The sequence below is a fragment of the Gavia stellata genome, chromosome 33, assembly GCF_030936135.1.
Source record: "Gavia stellata isolate bGavSte3 chromosome 33, bGavSte3.hap2, whole genome shotgun sequence".
Lineage (NCBI taxonomy): Eukaryota > Metazoa > Chordata > Aves > Gaviiformes > Gaviidae > Gavia > Gavia stellata.
In genome coordinates, this window is record NC_082626.1 from 1,282,522 (window position 1) to 1,301,892 (window position 19,371).

At 59.3% G+C, this 19,371-nt stretch overlaps 2 protein-coding genes across 4 annotated transcripts; both read left to right on the forward strand.

Moving 5' to 3' along the window:
• The first annotated feature begins 1,688 nt into the window (after nucleotides 1-1,688).
• MRPS21 (mitochondrial ribosomal protein S21) lies at nucleotides 1,689-5,031 on the forward strand. 2 transcript variants are annotated; one of them, XM_059832393.1, is made up of 5 exons: nucleotides 1,689-1,711; nucleotides 1,928-2,003; nucleotides 2,087-2,165; nucleotides 3,900-3,998; nucleotides 4,805-5,031. In XM_059832393.1, the coding sequence occupies exons 3-5, from the start codon at nucleotides 2,116-2,118 to the stop codon at nucleotides 4,983-4,985; spliced, it is 330 nt and encodes a 109-aa protein (XP_059688376.1). In that variant the 5' UTR covers nucleotides 1,689-1,711; nucleotides 1,928-2,003; nucleotides 2,087-2,115; the 3' UTR covers nucleotides 4,986-5,031. The 2 variants fall into 2 exon arrangements, with proteins under 2 accessions (XP_059688376.1, XP_059688377.1); XM_059832394.1 differs by lacking the exons at nucleotides 1,689-1,711; nucleotides 1,928-2,003; nucleotides 2,087-2,165 and adding an exon at nucleotides 3,546-3,575.
• Nucleotides 5,032-5,903: 872 nt separating this feature from the next.
• PRPF3 (pre-mRNA processing factor 3) lies at nucleotides 5,904-18,580 on the forward strand. 2 transcript variants are annotated; one of them, XM_059832230.1, is made up of 16 exons: nucleotides 5,904-5,965; nucleotides 7,535-7,716; nucleotides 8,482-8,612; nucleotides 11,574-11,720; nucleotides 12,193-12,276; nucleotides 12,387-12,607; nucleotides 12,972-13,278; nucleotides 13,957-14,123; nucleotides 14,754-14,836; nucleotides 15,416-15,559; nucleotides 15,847-15,946; nucleotides 16,476-16,589; nucleotides 17,086-17,204; nucleotides 17,806-17,889; nucleotides 17,990-18,051; nucleotides 18,379-18,580. In XM_059832230.1, the coding sequence occupies exons 2-16, from the start codon at nucleotides 7,572-7,574 to the stop codon at nucleotides 18,523-18,525; spliced, it is 2,055 nt and encodes a 684-aa protein (XP_059688213.1). In that variant the 5' UTR covers nucleotides 5,904-5,965; nucleotides 7,535-7,571; the 3' UTR covers nucleotides 18,526-18,580. The 2 variants fall into 2 exon arrangements, with proteins under 2 accessions (XP_059688213.1, XP_059688214.1); XM_059832231.1 differs by lacking the exon at nucleotides 5,904-5,965 and adding an exon at nucleotides 6,863-6,885.
• The last annotated feature ends 791 nt before the right edge of the window (nucleotides 18,581-19,371 follow it).

Consider the following 19,371-nt stretch of genomic DNA (forward strand, 5'->3'; position numbering starts at 1 on the left):
GGCTCCGCCCCCTCCCGCCAGCCCCGCCCCCTTTGTCCCCCCCACCACCACGCGGCTGCCGGCGCGGGGGCGGGGCCGCGGCCAGGCGCGCGCCCGGGACACCCCGCCCCTCGGGCGCTCCCCTGCGCACGCTGACGTCACCCAGGCGCGTGCCCCGCCCCCACGTGGGGGCCCACGCGCCTGCCCTCCCTTATTATGTAACGGCGCCGAGGCGAGGCCGCCCCCCCCCCATTGGCCGCGCCGGCCGTGACGCGCGGGCGAGGCCGCCGCCCATTGGCGGTTGGTGGAGCGGCGGGGCGGGGCCGCCGGGGGCGGTGGGGGGGCGCTGCGCGGGCCCCCGTCGCGCGGCGGGGGCGTGGCCCGGGCCCCCCCCACCCCCCCGCGCGGAGCCCCGTGACCCACCGCGGCCCCCGGCCCCCCCCCCGCCCGCCAGGGGGCGCTGCCCCGCGCCGCGTCCCCCGTGTCGCCACATGGAGGGGCGTGGCCGCGGCCCCACCCTCCCGGCCAATCAGCTCAGGGCGGCCTCCGCATTGGGCAGCGCCGGCGGCGGCGCGGGCCAACGGGGGCGAGGGGGCGGGGCGAGGCGCGGAGACTCCGCCCGCTGCCGGGGCGCGGCGGCCAATGGGCGCGCGGGAGGGCGGGGCCCAGCGGGAGGCACGTGCGGCCGCGCACGTGTCCGCGTGGGGCCGCCGCAGCCGGGGCGGAACCGGCGCCGGCGCCGGGACGGGGACAGCGATACCGGCACCGGGTACAGCGATACCGGCACCGGCAGCGGGACGGGGACACCGGCACCGCCGCTGCTGCAGCCGGGAGCAGGTGGGACCCGGGGCCGGGGGGGGCCGGTGCCGGGAGGGTCCCCGGGAGGGTCCCCGGGAGGGTGAGGGGGGTCCCGGGGCCGGGGGGGGGGGGGCGGCGGCGCTGGACTAGTTGGGGGGGGCCCCGGCTCTGGGTATGGGGGGCCCGAGGCCGGTTGGGGGGGTCCCGGTGGCGGGGGGGGGGTCCCGGGGCTGGGGGTGGGGTGTCTCCACCCTGGGTGGGGGGTCCCGGTCTCGGGTGGGGGGTCCGGGGGCTCCCAGTGCTGGGGGCGGGGGGTCCCGGTGGTGGGTGGGGGGTCCCGGTTCTGGGGGTGGGGGAGCCCCGGGGCCGGGTGGGGGCAGCGGGGGGGTCCCCATCCTGGGTGGGGGGTCCTGGTCCTGAGTGAAGGGTCCGGGTGGGTTCCTGCACCCCCCCACCCTGTGCTCGAGGTGCCGAACCCACCGCCCCGGTCCCGGGAGGCCCCCCCGAGGCGGGGGGGGGGCGGACACCCCCACGGGGGAACGCAGCAGTTGCTCTATTTCCCATTTTTACCCAATTTCCCCACTTTTTCCCTCTTTTTTTCCTCCTTCCCCCCCAGGCGGCCTCGGCCGGGCGGCACCGCAGGAGCTGAACCCAGAGAAGGGCTCCTCCGGGGGGGCCCCCCCCGCCATGGAGCCCCCCACCCGCGCCTGCTCCTGCGGCTCCCCCACCTCCAGCCCCGGGGCCCCCTCCGACAGCGAGGCCGAGGCGGGCGGCCCCCCCCCCGGACTCCCCCCCGCGGAGCCGCAAGCGGACGGGGGGGCCGGACCGAGCGCCCCCCGAATTGCCCCCGTCGCCCCGCGGGGGGAAGCGGCCCCGGAAGGGAGAGGGGGGGGACACCCCCCCCAGTGACGGCGACCGACTCTTCGCCCAAAAAGTGAGTTTTTGGCAGCGAAACGGAGGAGCACCCCCAAACCTGGGGGGTGGAGCGGCGCTTGGTCCCCTAAAAATGTGTCTCCGCCTGGATGTGCCTCAGTTTCCCCACTTGAAACAGGCGGGGGGGGTGAGGGGGGGATAAGCAGGGTTGGGGGGGGCACGGGACACCCCCTCCCCGGGCCGGATCCGGCCGCCATCCTCCTCCTCTTCCTCACAGTGCCGGGAGCTGCGGGGCTTCATCCGGCCGCTGGCGGAGCTGCTGGAGGGGCTGAAGCGGGGGCGATACGACAGAGGTGGGTGCCCCCCCCCAATATCCACCCTCCCCCCCCTCCCAGCCCCCCCCCCGGGGGGATTCACAGGTTTTGGGGTTCCCCAGGGCTGAGCAGCTTCCAGCAGAGCGTGGCCATGGACCGGATCCAGCGGATCATCGGGGTCCTGCAGAAACCCGAAATGGGGTGAGTGCCCCCCCAAGAGTCTTCTGGGGTGGGGGCAAAGGGACACCCCCCTCCGGGGTGCCCCCCCCCGCCCCAGCAACGGGGTGACGGGTGCTCTCTGCCCCCGCAGCGCCCGCTACCTGGGGACGCTGCTGCAGGTGGAGGGGATGCTGCGGGTCTGGTTCCCCCACGTCGCCCCCAAACCCGTGCAGGATCCGGCCCCCACCTCCGCCCTCCTCCTCCTCCGCCGCCGCCCCCCCGCCGGCCCCCCCGGGGCCCCCCGCTGCCGCCGCCTGCCCGGGGACCCCCCCGCCTCCATCCCGGCGGGGACATCGCGGCGGGGGGGACACCCCAGGTGCCACCGCCCCGTCCAGGCCGGGACCCCCGCGCCCCCCTCGGCGCCGGATGCGTGACCCCCCCCCAGCCGGGGGGGTCTCTCCTGGTTTTCTTCTGTTTTGCCTTTTTTGATGTTTTTTTTTTTTTAAATTGCGGACAGTGAGACCTGCGGGCGGGTGGGGCCCTCCTGGGGGGGGGGTGTGGGCTCCGACACCCCCCCAGGGAGCCCCAAAACCGGGGGGGGGGGCACGTGCCTTGGCCAGAGCGGAGCCCCCTCCCCGGGGCGGGGGTCGTGCCTTGGCGCACTGGGGGGGCGGGGGGCTGGCCCCCCCGCTGGGCCTGTGCCTTCCCCCGTGCGGCGGTTCGGGGGGGCCGGGGTGGGGTCGTGTCCTGTGTCCCCCCCCCCAAGTGGGGCTGCCCCACGGCTCGGCCCTGCTGGAAGCAATAAACGCCGCGGGAGCGGCCGGGGCCACCCGGTGCCGGTGTCCTCTGTCCCCTGGGGGGGCCGCGGGGGGGTCTCGTCCCCCGGGGGGAGTGTCGGAGCCGCCCCGCGCTGTGCCTGGTGCCACCCCCACCCCCCGTGGGACCCCCAGGGAGCCTCCGGTCCCCCCTGCTGTGGGGCAGGGCCAGGCCCGCCCCCCCCAGCCCGGCCCTATGGGGCCCAGCGCCCCCCAAGAGGCCCAACAACTCCCCCTGCCCCCCCCCAGCTCCATGGGGCCCGATGCCCCGCCCCCATCCCGTCCCTGCTCCAGGCCCCGCCCCCTGCCCCCTGCCCCACATCCTGCCCTGACCCCTGACCTTGTGACCTGCACCCTAAGCCCTGACCCCTGTCCCCGTGCCCCACATCTTAGCCCCGCCCCTTGCCCCCGTGCCCCACGGGTCAGGCCCCGCCCCCTGCCCCACATCCCAGCTCCGCCCCGTGACCGCCACACTAAGCCCCGCCCCCTGCGCCCTAAGCCCCGCCCCCCGCCCCTGACCCTCCCCGCCTCAAGCCCCGCCCCCGCGGTGCCGGGAGCGACTTCCGCTTCCGGGGCGCTGGGGCGGTGAGTGGAGCGGCCGCGGCTCCTCCCGGGGGTCCCGCCGAGAGCGTGACGTGTGCGGGACCGGGGCGGTGGGGGGCGGCTCTGCTGGGGCCTCCGGGGGCGGGGGGGGCGCTACCGGGTCCCTTCGGGGGGGACCGGGCCTTACCGGGTCCTTCCGGGGGGTGGGGCGGGGGGTCCGGCCGTGACCGGGGGAGGGCCCGTGACCGGGGGAGGGCCGTGACCGGGGGAGGGCCGTGCCAGGCCCCTCCGTGGGGCGGGGGGTGGTTCCGCCGCGTTCCCGGGTGGGTGGGTGGGAAGAGCCGGCCCCACCGGGAGTGCGGGGCCCGGGGCCGCCCCGGCCCGACCAACCGCCCCGCTCCGCCCCGCCGTCCCGCAGCAGAGCGGCGGCCGCTATGGCCAACCACCTCCGCTTCGTGGGCCGCACCGTCATGGTCCAGAACGGCAACGTGGATGCGGCCTACGGCGCTCTCAACCGGTGAGGGGCCCGGGGGGGGGGGAACCGGGAGGGTTGGGGGGGCCCGGGGGGGGTCGCTGGGGCCGCCCCACAGCCCAGAGCCGGTGGCCGGGCAAGGACCCACCGCGCTGGGACGGCTTTGGGGCTCGCGGGGGGGGGGGGGGGGGGGGGGGGGCGTTAAGCTCCCAAGGACATAACGATGGCAGTAATTAAACCGGTGTAATTACTTCTCAGCGGGGGGTCCTCCTCCTTAAAGCCCCCGGTGGTGCGTCCGTGGGGGCTTCTCAGCCCGTTTTACCGCGCAAATTGGGTTCAGAATGAACGTTTTTGGGGGTTTCCTCTACACTTGAGGCCTCTAAAGCGCAGGTGGTGACAGCGGGGCCGGGCGGGGTGTTTCCCGCCACCTCTCTGTCCCGACGCCTCCTCTACGTGGATTTAATTAAATTAAAAAAAACCCGAATCGGCACAAAACCAGACAGGAGCGCGGGCACGGCTGCGGGCAGCGGCGTCGCCGGAGATTTGGAGGGTCGGTGGCGGCTCCTCGCAGGGGCGGAGGAGATCCCATCGCCGTGCCGAGACCTGCTGCGCCCGCCTTCGTTTGTCACAGCTTAACGAAGCTGCGAGGGGGCTCGTGCCCCTCCTCGTTATCCTCGGCATGCTGCGGGGGACGGCTGATGAGGAAAACGAGCCGGAGGTGGCTGAGGGACCTCGGGGGAGCGCGGTGGCACCGCTGCAGCCGGGCAGGAGCCTGCTCCGAGGTGTGTGTGGGGGAATCTTCGGTCTGGCCCCACACGTCTCACCTCATCTCTTTCCCTCCCGGCCCCCAGGATCCTCTCGTACGACGGCGTGGTGGAGGCGGTGCGGCGGCGGCGGTACTACGAGAAGCCGTGCCGGCGGCGGCAGCGCCTGGCCTACGAGGCGTGCCGGCGGGTCTACAACGCCGAGATGGGGCGGAAGATCAGCTTCCTGGCGCGGAGCAGCCGGGCAGACCCCTGGCTGGGCTGCTAGGGGGGCAGCCGTGCCCCCCCCACCCAATAAAGGCCCCTCCCCTTGGTGGCGTTTTAATTGATCTTTAATGAATTCCGGGTGATGAGGCGGGGGTTGACCTGGCGGCCCGCGGACACGTGGCGTCGGTTCCCGCGCTGGTTAAAGCGAGGGGGCGTGGTGTTCTCCAGCCACGTGATGTGGGCGGTGCTGAGAGCGCGCCCCGCCCTACGGTTCCACACGCCCCGCCTTCCTCTTTCCCGGCATCCCCCGCGCGAGCGGGCGCGCAGGCGCCGCGCGGCCGTTTCCGCTTCCGCCCCGACGTGCCGTCGCCGTCAGGGCCGCCGCCGACCGGGCCGGGGCCTGCCGGGGCCGCGCCCCGCCTCGCCCGCTCCGGTGAGGGAAGGTGGGGCGTCGGTCGCGAGAGGACGCGCCTGAGGGGATGGGGGCACCGGGGAGGCCGCGCATGAGGCGGGGCCGGGGCCGGGCGCCGGCCGCAGCCAGCGCGGAGCCGTTCGCCGTGCTCTCCCTCGGCGCTGAGGCCGCCTCCCGCGGCGAGGCCGCACCGAGGGGTCCCGGGCCGCGGCCCGCCTGGCAGCTCCGGAGCCGCTGGGTCCGCCGGGGCCGGAAGCGGGAGGCGGCCGGCGGGGGCAGCGCGGGCTCTGCCGGGCCGGACGGAGCCGCCGCCTGCGGTAGCGGTGGGAAGCTGGGGCCGTGCGGGGGGCGACCGGGCTGCGCGGGGACCGCCGGGGATCTCCAGCGGCGAGTTGGAGCGGTTCGGCGGCGAGCGGGCGTGCGGAGCCGCCTCCTTGGCGTGCGGCGCCGGCATCTCCTCGGGGCTGGAGCCTCAGCGGGAGTTCTCACCGCCGGCGGACGAGTTTTCAGGCGGCGAAGCTGAACTCTTCTTTTTTTCCCCCAAAAGGAAGCCGCTTGTCCGGCTGACAGCGCCCCGGGAGCATCGGCTACAGGCTCTCGCCGTTCCAGGAAGGAAGGCGGTGAAGACGGTTAGTGCCTATATATATATTTCAGATCTCCCGCAGGTGTCATTTCCCCGCCCGGTTCCCTCTGGACACCCCTCGCGTGCCCAGGAGGCCCCGCGGTCCGAGGGTGCTCGGGGCGCGGGTGCTGACGGAGGCGTTCCCTACGGATGCTGACCGGCCTGTTTGCTCTCCCGATATTCCCAGTGAAACACCGTTAAACCTGTTGCGCTCCTCTGTCGGTCCTTGTTAGATTGCAGAAGCTGAAGGTTAACACAGAGTTTAAAAGAAGCGCTAATTATATAAGTTCTGTGTTTAATAGTAGACGTGCACGAAGCGATTGATGTGTCAGTGCCATCGTTAATTATTTCAGCTTGTTTTGAATCTCCGGCTTTGCCCGAAGCATTACGTACCGCAAAGTCAGAACTTACAGCTGAGATTCTGGAATAATGTTCGTTTGGGCTGTATTTGATGCTACTTTTTAATATATCTCTGAGAAACCTGCTGTAAAAAGTAGAAGGCCGCGGAGATTTTCAGGCTTTTGGCTGCGGAGAGGGACGAGCGTGAGCTTCCGGGGGAAGCGTGGGCCCCCTCGTCGGCGCTTTAAACCTGTAGATTTACTTCTCTTGGCTGCTGTTCACGGACCCCAAATTGAGACGTACTTCGTTAGAACTAACACCCAGGCTCTTAATTCTCAAGTTTAGGAACAATAACCGTATTTGATCATTTTTTTGTTAAAATAGACCCACAGTAACGTCAAGGCTCTGCAGGCCTTTTCGTGTGGGGAAGAAATGCCGAGGTCAAACATATTTCCTTAAGAAGATTTTCTCCTGTTTCCAGATAAAGGAGACTTGGTTTCCAAATCAGATTAGAGCCTGGGCGCGTAATTAAACGTTATTGCATCTGCAGACTGTGACTGACGGTGTGAGAACCGCTAACGATTAACGGTGAGAAATTTTTGCCTTGGAAAAATCTGTAATTTTGGGTTTGCCAGAGGCAGCTGCTGGGTTAAGCAGCGAATGCAGAGGCAGCCGGGCGCGGGCTGAACTTTTAAGTATCAGTGAAGCGGAGCGTGTTCAAAGTAGTTTGTGAACCTCACGGGAAAGAGACTAATTAAGAGGCTGAGTAAGAGAAATTCAGAGAGAAGCCGAGGCGTCGAGGGACGCCCCAGGACCAAACGTTCCTGTCCTGTTTTGGGGGGGATCCATGTGTGGAAGCGGAGCCTGATCTGGAAGGCCCGGTACGGTCCTCGCCGTGTGTCCTTCCGTCCTCTCCATGAGGGAAAGGCTGGTAGGTCGCAGGAGGTTCAGGGCTCTCCTGCAGAGTAATCTGCGAGCACAACCATTTTCCTTTGCAGGGCCTGGTGCTGCGTCTTGTCTGCTCAGGTCGTGGGCTCCGCGCTGCTGAGGCCCTTCTTCCACGTGTGGCTTATCTAATTTTAGGTTGCGTTTTAAAAATAAGGGAGCAAAAGTCGTCCGCAAGAGCTTTCACTGCTTGTAAGCTTTCTCACGAAGGAGAAAAGTGCGGCGCTGAAGCGATGATAATCCGATACTTTATTTTACTAGTCTGTGGTTTTCCCATCTGTCTTCTTCACAGGTACAAGCAAAACAATTCAGTTCCGCTCCTGGCAAAGATGTCGCTCTCCAAAAGGGAATTGGATGAGCTGAAACCATGGATCGAGAAGACGGTGAAGCGAGTCCTGGGGTTCTCGGAGCCCACCGTGGTGACCGCAGCGCTGAACTGCGTCGGGAAGGGCATGGACAAGAAGAAAGCAGCCGGTATGTCCCGCAGGCTCCAACCCTGACACTGCAGCTGTTCGTAGAGGTGGTCAGGCCCCTTGACAGAGAAAATAGGTGCACACAAATCCTCAAATAGCCTTGAAATAGCCTCAAATCAGATTTGCACTCGCTTCCTCCGTTCCCGGAAGACCGACCTACTGCTGGTGGTGCTGGGCTGCGTGGCTGGTTGTGGTTTCATTGCCGGTGGTGGCTGGCAGTGGCTGGGGGACGAATGCCTTCCTCGCAGGTGTGAAATCTGGTTTGTGTTGAGCTAGTTTTGTAAAAGAAACAAACCCCCCCAAACCTGGAAGCTCTCGAGTGTACATGGGGATGATTCTGACTCAGCCTCCATGAGGCAGAGGTGAGTACGTGCAAATCCACGCAGACAGGTGAGACATGGTGAAAAGCCTTGGAATATGCTACAAAACCCAAGGAAGTAAACATTAAATTAAGGCCTCTTCTTCTAAAGGAATTGAAAACAATAATTTAACCCATGATGCTTTTTTTGACCGTTAGAGCCTTAACTTTTTTCTAGTTGAGGCCTGGACTCCCTTAATCCTTCAGAGTTTAAAGCTCCTGACAGCAGGATCCGCAGATCCCAGGGGCCTCCGGTGCCCAGGTCGCCGCCCCCACTGCGTTGGTGGGCTTGAATCCACCTTTAAATAAGTGTTTTACAGCTTCACGGAAGTCTCTGCGAGTTCTCTGTTCTCCCGCCCATCCCAAGCCGTGAATTCTGCCATTTACACAACTCCTTCTCTTTTGCAGACCACCTCAAGCCCTTTCTTGACGATTCCACCCTGCGATTTGTGGACAAGCTCTTTGAAGCGGTGGAGGAAGGCCGAAGCTCTAGGCACTCCAAATCCAACAGTGACCGGAACCGGAAGCGAGAGCTGAAGGTGATTATTGATTATTGATTGCTTCTTTTTTTTTTTTTCCTGTGGTTTGGTGGCTGTGGAGGCAGCACTGGTACTCTGCCACACTTTCCTCTTCCAGAGAGGTACATCTTGTAATGCTTAAAGTTCAAGAGAAAAGACCCTTCTCCATGATGAAGTGTGTGAGCCTTTACCTTTCGGTTCTCTTTACCTTCGGATGAGGTAGTGCCATGCTCTCCTTGGTGGCAGCCAAGGTGGAAGCTTGGGCTTTTGATTTCTTTAACAATCTCTGCCAAGCTCGTGCAGCGGAGTAACGTCACAGGGCTCCAGCTCTCCGTTTTCTTTCGTACTCTTTACCGTTGCATTGGCAGTGCTGCGTTTTCACTGGGAGCCTGGGGTAGGTGCTCCCAGTAACTTCCTGTTGCTCTTCCGTGCCCAGATGCGCTGCATTTCGCTCTGCCAGTTGTCTCTCCCTGTCAGCGAGTGAGTCGGGCTCTGTGGCGGGTGATCTGATGGGTTTTCATTCTCTTTTTCCATCCGGAATCAACAGAGGGTGATTTTTAACAAGGCCTGTCGTAGCACAAGGTTAATTCCAGCAGGGACTTAATAGCTCTCTGGTGTTTCTCCCATCTATCGCTTGTCTGGGATGGTGGAAGTCTCATGCATCCAAACCTGTTTTCACCTCCTTTCTTCTCTTGAAGACTTTATTCGCCATCTTCTGGAGTTACGTTTTTTCCATCACTCGCATACCGAGTTTAAAAGGGGCTACTCTCCGTGCTGCTCCCCGCTTACAAAGTAAGTTTCCTTTCACTTTTTCTGAGGTTCCTATTTTACGGCAATCTGTGTTTCTCTGTGACAGTTTTAGTCAGCACTTAACGTCACTGAGCTCAAATAATCCTGTTCAGCATTTGGATCTCTTCAGGTGTGTTGGGAGACAGCTGCCTCCACTCCCTGTTTTCTGTTAGAAACTTGCTTTTTCTCCCACTGTCTGGCTGAGGCTTTAACCGGTGCCAGAAAGGGCCTCTTCCAGGTCCGGGTACGTTCACCGGTTAAGAAACGGTGCCAAGTTGCCACGAGGCCGTTAGAAAGCGAGGTTTCAGCTAGGCTGGTGGATCCTAGCTGCTCCCCTCGACCCTTTTGCTTTTGACCTCTTGGGGAGATGGCGGAGAGATAGGGGCATCGTCAATCCCATCGCTGCTTGGTGCTTCGTGGTAGCAGGATTGCAGGCTGCAGCCTGGCAGGGTGACTCCTGCAGCCCCGTGGCCCAGCTAACGTGCGTGGATCCCGCCTTTCTTCGCAAGTTGAATTCGGATTGTGCCCAGCTTCGGGCTGTCTTGTCCTCTCATCATCTTCGTGGCCGTGGCCAGCACGCTGCAGGACAGGGAGGGAGCAGCAGTCTGTTGCAGAGGGGATCTCGTGCTGGCAGAGCGCAGCAGGGATGGGGCTGAGTGTGGAGCAGGTGATTCTTCTCTGGGGAAGCGTCCGCTGGGGTGTCTTGCGTGACCGCAGGTGGTTAACGGTGTTCTCGGCTTCACAGCTAACCTGAAAGCAGGGCTGGGAAGCGGCGGAGCAGATCTGTCCTCTTCTCTTGGCTCCTGGCGTGGGGACAGGCGTCCCGCCTGCCAAATCATCAACCCCTCTCTCTGGAATTACCTTTCTTGGAGGTCCTCCATCAGGATCTAGATCTGTCCTGACCCTGCTGTGTGACACAAGATGGTCTAGTGAGGTTGTCAGATCATGGTCATGCTTGCAGACTGACTTCCCCCCCGCCCCCGTGCAGGTTTTAGAGTTGAATTTGTACTTGCACACTTCAATCTTGTAGCAACGAGCAGTGGATTAATTCAGAACGCTACTTACTGTCATGTTAGCTGTCTTCAGCACGCTGCCTGGCCTGCCTTCTCTCTCCTTGGTTAACTCTTGTGGGGTAGGTCGTTGCTTGGGAAGTTTCAGGAACTAAAACGTAATGGTTTACACACTTTATACTATGGGCAAGTCCTTTCTCTTGAACTTGTAGGTTTTCCAAGAAGTACCTGTGTCTGGATGAGGAAGTGTCCTTGTAGAATATGAACCGTTATAGTGAAGAAGGGATTGCAACTAACGCTTACAACCGGTGTGTATATTTTCTTTTCAAATAACACCTTGACACACACACTGCAGTAACACAAGTCGCATGGACAAATCCAGTTTACCATACACAAACCAGGCACTGACTAGGTGAAATGCCTGGCCGCAGTCTCACGAGCTGGGGTGTGCTTGAATGGCGTGCTTTCCCAGCTCCCCGAGTGCAGAGCTCCCTCTAAAGCACACCTCGCCTTTTGTTTTGTGACCCTCACGCTGCATGCGAGACCATCAGCGTGGTCGTTGCTCCGCCTGCTCTCCGAGCTGCGCTTCTCCGTAGTGGCTCAGTTTGAGCGCAGCGTCTTTGGATCCGAGCTGGAGTCGGCTGGGTCGGAGAGTGAGGGAATGTCGCAGGTGTCCCGACCTGCGCTGGGTCTGGGGCTGCATCCTCCTTTTGGGGAGGACGTGGTGGGACAGCGCAGCTTCCTTCACCAAACCCTCTGAAGTTGGCAGAAGACACGGAAACCATTTTAGCCCAGTCAGGTCAGCTGGTGGGCAGGCTTTTTCCATCTCTCCGGGTAGCTGAGCGAGACCTTAAATCTCCTCAGTGCCAAAAAAACGTTCACCGCCTGAGAGAACGATGGTGGCTTTTACATGGGCACATCCCTGTGATGTCTCCTGTCCTTCACGCTCTTGGATGGATCATCATCGATGCTTCTCTGGTGGGGGGCCGGGGCACGGGCTTCATGCGGGATTACCAGTAGGTCAGGCTGCGAGTGCCGCCCTGGAAACTCTGAACCACAGCGCAGTGCTGACCGTACAGTGCCGGATCTGAGTCGCGTGGTGGTTTCTCATCTTAAAACACTGGCCGTGAGGAGAACTCTTTGGTTTTAACCACGGTTTTCTCCTTCTCTCCTTCTATGTTAGGATGTGTTTGGTGATGACTCTGAGGTATCCAAGGAATCTTCCGGCGTCAAGAAGCGGCGCATACCGCGATTTGAGGAGGTTGAGGATGAGCCTGAGGTCATTCCAGGCCCGCCATCGGAGAGCCCTGGGATGCTGACCAAGCTACAGGTCAGTAACTAGGCTGTGTTACGTGAGCTCTGCCCCAGAACAGAGCTGCCCCTGCTCGAGATCTTGAATCCCAATATGTTTTAGTGTTTACTTTTTCTTAACTCATATCACAAGCTGAGCAAGCAAATGGCAAGTTGCTTTTGGCTGTCCTTTTTTTGCTGCAGTCGTTGCCTTTGTTCGCTTCACAAGGCTCACTGCCGCTTGTGCATTAGGCTCACGATAATGTGAAGCCTTCAAGTGAGGAAAGTGGATGTTCTCTGCGCATAAGCTGGCGTAAATGGTCTTGGTAGAGAGTGCTGTGCTTTTAGATTCCTTCTCTGCAGCTGGAGGTTGTTGATTAGAGCAGTTTGATACAATTCTGTTCTCACTAAGCTGGCTTGCATGCATTTGCAGTCGTAAAAGGGTGCTGAGGACCCCTTCTCTCCTTCTGCTAAAGGGAAGAAGAGCTCACTGTCTAGTTTTCTTTCCACAGATCAAACAGATGATGGAGGCAGCCACCCGGCAGATTGAAGAGAGGAAAAAGCAGCTGAGTTTCATCAGTCCTCCAACACCACAGGTACCTACTGGAAGCAACAGGCAAAGCCCATGGTCCCCGTTTCAGCTATGACATGTTGACGTAGGTGTGCTGGAACAGGCACGTAACAAAACTTCCTTCTCTGTCAACAGCCAAAAATTTCTTCTTCATCCCAATCGGAACGTCTCCCCATTGGCAACACGATCCAGCCCTCCCAGGCAGCGACGTTCATGAACGATGCCATTGAGAAGGCCAGGAAAGCTGCGGAGCTGCAGGCCCGAATCCAGGCTCAGCTGGCCTTGAAACCAGGGCTCATCGGCAACGCCAACATGGTGGGGCTGGCCAACCTGCACGCGATGGGGATCGCGCCACCGTGAGTACCTGCCGTTTGCTGTGTAATCCTGACGAGCGTAACGCCAGAATGCCGATGGAGGGTGTGACCAAAGGTTTCTCCAGCGCTGTTGGTTCCCTAGTAGTGGCCGTAACTGCTGCTGAAGGAACAAATTTTATATTAAAGAGGTGAAATGGAGGTTGCTCCTTCCTTGGGTAAGACTCTCCCAACTTCTGCACGCGAGATTTGAATCCTTTCTGGCGGCATAGATGAGATTTAACGTTACAAAGAGGCCTTTCACAAGTCGTGGGCTCGTTTGGTGCTCACCACGGAAATAAGGCTCACGTTTCCTTTGAATTAATGCCGTACTCACATTTTAATGCAATGTATCTTGTCTTGCCACCAGGAAAGTGGAGCTGAAGGATCAGACAAAGCCTACGCCACTGATCTTGGATGAGCAAGGCCGAACTGTTGATGCGACTGGTAAAGAGATTGAGTTGACTCACCGCATGCCAACCCTAAAAGCAAACATCAGAGCTGTGAAGAGAGAGCAGTTCAAACAACAGCTTAAAGAAAAGCCCTCGGAAGATATGGAGTCGAACACTTACTTTGACCCCCGGGTCTCCATAACCCCAGCCCAGCGTCAGAAACGCACCTTTAAGTTCCATGAAAAAGGCAAATTTGAGAAAATTGCCCAGAGGTTGCGAACGAAGGTATTTGAGGTCTTGCCATGCTAACTGACAGCACAGAAGTGAGGGTTCGGTTCGGGATGGGAGTTGATTCTCCTCTCCTGGGATGTGAAGGGATGCTGTGTTGGCTTTGAGTAAGAAGCTTTTCAGTAGTCACCTGAAACGTTGCTGTCAACACCGTTCTCGTTGGAAAGGCAGGCATCCAAATTAAAATGTGTGTGTGGAAAATGTTTTCTTACAGGAGCTTCACTTGATGAAAGACAAAATCTATTTTTTTTGACAAAAGGTTGAAAATTTCCAAAGAGAATAGATCGTTTGGTGGCTGAGTGTTCTTTCCCCAGAAGTGGTCACCCTAGAGGTGGACATTTAAAGGCATCTTGGTAAAATGCCCAAGTTCTTGCGGGAGAGGGGCTTCATTAGGCAGAAAAGTCCAGGGATATGATGCCTGGGGAGACATTCCTTTGGGATTGTTCCGTGCTCCTAGAAGGCTCAGTAATAAGACCAGATTTTTGGCAGGTTTGTGAGCTTCTGCAAAAGCACTCTGCCGTCATGTCCTGTGTGGTTTCTTCTGTGGTCTGCTTCAGATGGTTTAAAAAAAAAAAAAAAAAATAAATCGGCAGGTGCATACGTATTGTGCTTCTCCTGAAGGTTGCGCTATTTTGGAATGACCTTTATGTGCCATTTTCCTCTCCTTGTTCTCAGGCTCAACTAGAAAAACTGCAGGCAGAGATCTCGCAGGCTGCCAGGAAGACAGGGATACACACTTCCACCAAGTTGGCGCTCATTACTCCAAAGAAGGAGCTGAAAGAGGGGGAGATCCCGGAAATAGAGTGGTGGGACTCCTACATCATCCCTAACGGCCTTGACTTGTAAGTAGTCTATGCTTGCCAGGTTTTGATCGTTCTGCCGCAGGAGGAAACTTGGGGAGCTTCTCGGGGATGACGTGGCAGTCTGTTGAGCACTGGGGTAAATCAGACCAGCCGTATCTGCTTGAGCTTTTGAATTCCACCTCCCTCGTCTCTGAGATCCAGGTGGGCGCTAGGTTTGCTCCCAAAGTCTCTCTTGGGGCTGGTGGTAGGCAGCTGCCCTTCTCCCTTGTTGGAGGCAGCATTCCCCCAGCGACTGAGAAGGTGACTGCCGTGGAGTTAGAGGGATTTTTTTGGCCCGGAGTTGGTGGTGTGTTCTGGGTTTTTTTAAGCATGAGCGAGTGTTCCGTAAAAGGTCTCGTTCACGGCAGAGTTGTGGGAAGCCTGCCTCCTAACCGTGAAATGTGGGCGGATATTCCACTGGGGGAGACTCCTACGCATTAGTACTACGTCACTGCGTGTCTCCTTCAGCGCGTCAAGCTCTGAGCTGTGCTTTGGGTAGGGGTTTGTGCCTGTCACGTACCCGCCACGGCTGGCCCAAGGGAAGCATTTTCTTTTCATGGCTTGTGTTTACGGGAACTCAGGAATTCAGGCTGGGAGGTTTGCAATGACGCCCAACTCTCTCCTTTCTAGAAAAGGTGGAACGTCTTCAAAGAGAGACGAGTACTTCGGGATCACAAACCTCGTGGAGCACCCAGCGCAGCTCAACCCACCAGGTACTGCCCCAGTTTTGGTCGACTTCGCTGTTAAACTAGACACAAAATACTCCGAGCGGCTGGCGCTCGGTGGGGTGAACCAGCGTGCGAGCCCCGACTTGTAGCACTGCAGCCCAGCGGCTTTTGTCCCTGTGAGGAGAAGAAATCGTGTGAAGCTAAGTCTGAAAGCTCTGCAAAGATAGCTGAAATTGTGAGGGAATCTCTGCCCTGTTTTTGGAAACTTGCTGTAAAACCTGTAGCGGTTACCAGTAGCTTGCTTGCCTATCAATGGCCTAGCTGGGGTAGGTGCAGACACGAGCTCCTTGTCTCTGGCAGGTTGGTTTTGACCTTCTTGCCCTGGGGAAAGGACATAAAATAACCACAGAGCATTTTACGTTTCAGTAAAATAAAAAAATATCCAAATCCCTTTTTCCTGGTTCCGCGTTTGGTGCAAACAGCCTGCAGCGCTGCAGAGGTCGGGTTTGTCGATAAAGCGTGGCTATAACAGAGCGTGGTACGGGTGTAAGGGTTGCAGGGAGTATTTTCTCTTGCTTCTTCAAAAGCAGATTTATGTTTATCTTGCCTCGTTTCTCTTCCCAGTGGACAGTGACACACCAGTGACCCTGGGTGTTTATTTAACTAAGAAAGAGCAGAAGAAATTACGGCGACAGACTCGGAGAGAAGCTCAGAAGGAGCTGCAAGAGAAAGTCAGGCTGGGCCTGATGCCACCGCCAGAGCCCAAAGGTAAATGATGGCTACGGCGGGCAAGCTGTGAGCAGAGCTCTGGGCTAACGTGGGCCCTCAGCCGTCAAACCAGTGGCCCGGGGCCAAGCGTGGACGTGGTTGGGAATGCTGCAGGCAGCACAACCTCTATGGGATTGCACGGATCTATGTATCGGTATGATCCCATAGCTACCCATGCAGTCGGTTTATGAGCTTGTGAGCATGCTTGGCGTTTCCGTGCTTTACCGTTACGGCAAGCCGGTGTCCGACAGGAGCCTCTCACAGCTCCTCTCCCGTTTCCCTTGCAGTAAGAATTTCAAACTTGATGCGAGTGCTGGGGACAGAAGCTGTTCAGGACCCAACAAAAGTCGAAGCTCACGTTAGAGCGCAGATGGCGAAGAGACAGAAGTAGGTGGCATGTTGTACCATTTTTACTTCTTTTTTGGTCATTTTTAGGTGGGTTTAGTGCTGGTGCTGCATTTGTTTGTACAGAACGAAATCCCTGAACTGATGCAGCAAAGCAGAAGGAGCGTGACTTTCTGCGTGTTGCTCTTGTAGCCTATTTCAGCTGCCTTGAATGACTTCCCCGAGGCCCGGGGGGAGCTGGGTCTTGGTGATCAGCTCTTGCCACTGGAGAGTGGCCTTGTTCCCTGTATTAAATGAGTTTCTTACTGTGATGATGATCGCCATCGCAGTTGTTACTAATTAATGTTTTCAGGGAAGAGACCGAGCCTGAATTGGACTGGTGACTGGATTAAAAAAGCCCATGTGCTTTTAATTCAGGCAGGCGCAGGCAGAAATCCGGGCAGGAGTCGCAGCTGCTTTGGGATCTGTGGAATATACTCTGTGCTTAGGAAGAGAAGGATCCGTTTTGATGCCATAACGGGTATGCCGTCGGCTGCATTTTGCTTATTGCTGCGTCTCTCTTTGCATCCAGAGCTCATGAAGAAGCGAACGCTGCGAGAAAGCTCACAGCAGAACAGCGAAAAGCGAAGAAGGTTAAAAAGCTGAAAGAAGACGTTTCGCAGGGAGTTCACATAGCTGTGTACAGGTGAGTGGCTGGGCTGGAGGCTCTTGGCGGTGGTTCGCCATACGTCTCTTTCTAAATACAAATGCCCTATAGAAACGTGCTGATAGAGAGGAGCAGCCTTTGTAGCAGGACTGTGCACCCACTCCTCAGGTTTCCATCAAGCATTAAAGAATCCTGGCCTGTAGCAATTACACTGTCCCACAAGACACATCCGTTAACTCTGTCCTTAACTCTACAGCCGAGCACTAAAAACACGTATTGGGTTTGAAGCATTTCAGCTGGGATTGAAGTTTTGGATGAGAAGAGCCATTTCCCAACTGTCAGAGCTAACCTGGTACACTGATGTCCAGAAATGGGGAAACTTGCAAAAACTAAATGAAATGAGAATCAGAAGGGACGGACACCACCTCTCTGGGCGGTCTGATAACAAATAAGGTCTGAAGTTCTTACGGTTGTAATAGTTCTGTTTTTCCACAAACATTTGGGGTTTTTTTTTTTTTTGTTATCCTATCCTTAGGGTCAGAAACTTGAGCAATCCAGCAAAAAAATTCAAAATCGAGGCGAACGCTGGCCAGCTGTACTTAACAGGCGTGGTGGTTTTACACAAAGATGTCAACGTGGTCGTGGTAGAAGGAGGTGAGGACTTGCGAGGCAGGCTTTCGGTCACAGCGTAGTGCTCAAAAGCTTGCCTCTAGCAAAAATTACTGTGAAAATTGTTGACTGAGAGTCACAGAAGGACAAGGAAGTAAGGAGGCTGTTTGAAAATCCCTTAGGTACGGCTCTAATGGGGTTAGTGCTGACTGCAGAGTGCACTGTAATTCAGTTAGAAAACCCAGCACATAGGATGTTGAAGGGAAAAGCATTTGATTTGAATCCTTGATGCTCTCTGAGTGGATGCTTAAAGCGAGGAGAGCCTCTGCTCTTGGTCTGGCATGGTTCCTCCCAGTTTGCACGGTTCTAAGTAATTTTGTGAGGTGTTGAAGAGCCTCTTTGACAGCAGGAAATCCCGAGGTGGCTGAGAGCTGAGTGCCGAGCCAAAGGATGCGGGGAAGGGCTTGGCCACCCCAGGGTGTTAGCACTGTGTCGGTCTGGCCGCCCTTTACTTGCCGTGCCTGAGCGGCTGGGTGCGCTGGGAAGTGTTTGTGGGCATCTTTTGGCTTCTGCTGCTTTTTAGAACCTCCTAAAAACTGAAGGTTAAAGGACTTTTTGTGAACATTGAGTCGCGATTCTTCCCCAGGCCCGAAAGCACAGAAGAAATTCAAACGTCTTATGCTTCATCGAATAAAATGGGACGAGCAAACATCGAACACAAAGGGAGAGGGTAAGTGTAGAACTCGGTGCAGAGGCGTGGTGAAGTGGCTCTTCCTCTGCCTTCCGGACTAAACATAGCTTTATTTGGTTTGGGTTTTTTCTTTTTTCAGATGATGATGAGTCTGACGAGGAGTCCGTTAAGAAAACAAACAAATGCTCTCTGGTTTGGGAGGTGAGTCGTGGGCGCAGTTCAATACTGGGGCAGGGGGGCTTAGGCTGGAGGGGAGCGAGACCCGTCTGACAACAGCTGAGGCAGAAACGATGTTCTGAGGCTTTGGATCGGACGGAAACCTGCTGCTCTGACTCTTCCCGTAGCGTTTCTTGAGCTGTAGCCGAACTAGGAGGATCTCCTCTGCACAGCGCTCTTGCAGCGCTTCCCCTACTCACGCGTCAGTCTGAAAAAATGTTTATTCCCGGGTTCCCCGAGTTGCTTGGAGCCGTGTTTCCTGTGACTTTCCCCCAGAGATGGGTCGGAAAACGTCACTTATCTCCTCCCCAGGGCACAGCGAAGGACCGCAGCTTTGGCGAAATGAAATTTAAGCAGTGCCCCACGGAGAACATGGCACGGGAGCACTTTAAGAAGCACGGCGCGGAGCACTACTGGGACCTGGCCCTCAGCGAGTCCGTGCTGGAGTCCACAGACTGAGGTGAGGGGGCCACCGCCACCGCCCCCCTCCTCACACCACAACCGCCCCGCCAGATCTCGGACAGCCCCCTCCTCCCCTTGCTCTCCTCAGCACACCCATTAAAGACATATTTTTTAAAACAAACCAGCGTTACGCTTGTTTGCAGCTTAAAGGGAGGTGGGGGGTGATGGTGGAGGCTGCCCGTCCCCGGGTTTTGCCTTCGCTGTCTGTGGAACGAGGGCGGGGGGGACCTGCTGTCAAGGGTGTCTTGGAGGGAATGGGGGGCCGCAGGCCGCCCCTGGGGGTCTGGCGGGGGCAGGAGCCGCCTCCCCCTCCTTTATTTACACCATAAACTGTTTGTTTTGTTAAAGGCCGAAGCCGTTTTCCAGCCCCGGGGTTGTGACCAGGCCCTGCGCCCCCCTCACAGCCGGGGGCGGCCGCCATCTTGCACGGCGGGGGCCTGCGCAGGCGCGCGGGGCCCGCGCAAAGGGGCGGGGCGCACGGCGCAGGCGCGGCGGGGCCGGGCGGGCCGGCGCAGGCGCGGCGAGCCGGCGGCGCAGGCGCGGAGGGGCGGGGGGGTGCCGCGGCGGCCCGTGTGAGGGAGCCCGGCACAAAATGGCGGCGGGGGGGCGGGCGCTGCGCGCGGGGGGGGCCGGCCGGTGACCGCGCCGCCGTCGCCGCTCCCAGCCGCCGCCCGGGGCAGCGGGACGGGCCCGACGGGCCGCGGCCGAACGATCGCCTTCGGGGCAGCGCCGCCGCCCGCAGCCTCTCCTCGGCCCGGCGCAGCGGGCCGCCGCATTCCCCGCCCCGCCGCGGCGGGCCCCGCCGCCTCCTTGAGGCGCCGCCGCCCGGGCCCCGCCGGGCCG

Bases quoted from the DNA above. Each gene is read 5' to 3' on its own strand.
- MRPS21 (XM_059832393.1), top strand. From the start codon at position 2,116: ATGGACCGGATCCAGCGGATCATCGGGGTCCTGCAGAAACCCGAAATG. The intron at 2,166-3,899 runs GTGAGTGCCCCC...GCCGTCCCGCAG, and splicing joins CTGCAGAAACCCGAAATGGG to CAGAGCGGCGGCCGCTATGG. The intron at 3,999-4,804 runs GTGAGGGGCCCG...CCCGGCCCCCAG, and splicing joins GCCTACGGCGCTCTCAACCG to GATCCTCTCGTACGACGGCG.
- PRPF3 (XM_059832230.1), top strand. From the start codon at position 7,572: ATGTCGCTCTCCAAAAGGGAATTGGATGAGCTGAAACCATGGATCGAG. The intron at 14,837-15,415 runs GTACTGCCCCAG...TTCTCTTCCCAG, and splicing joins AGCGCAGCTCAACCCACCAG to TGGACAGTGACACACCAGTG. The intron at 15,947-16,475 runs GTAGGTGGCATG...CTTTGCATCCAG, and splicing joins CAGATGGCGAAGAGACAGAA to AGCTCATGAAGAAGCGAACG.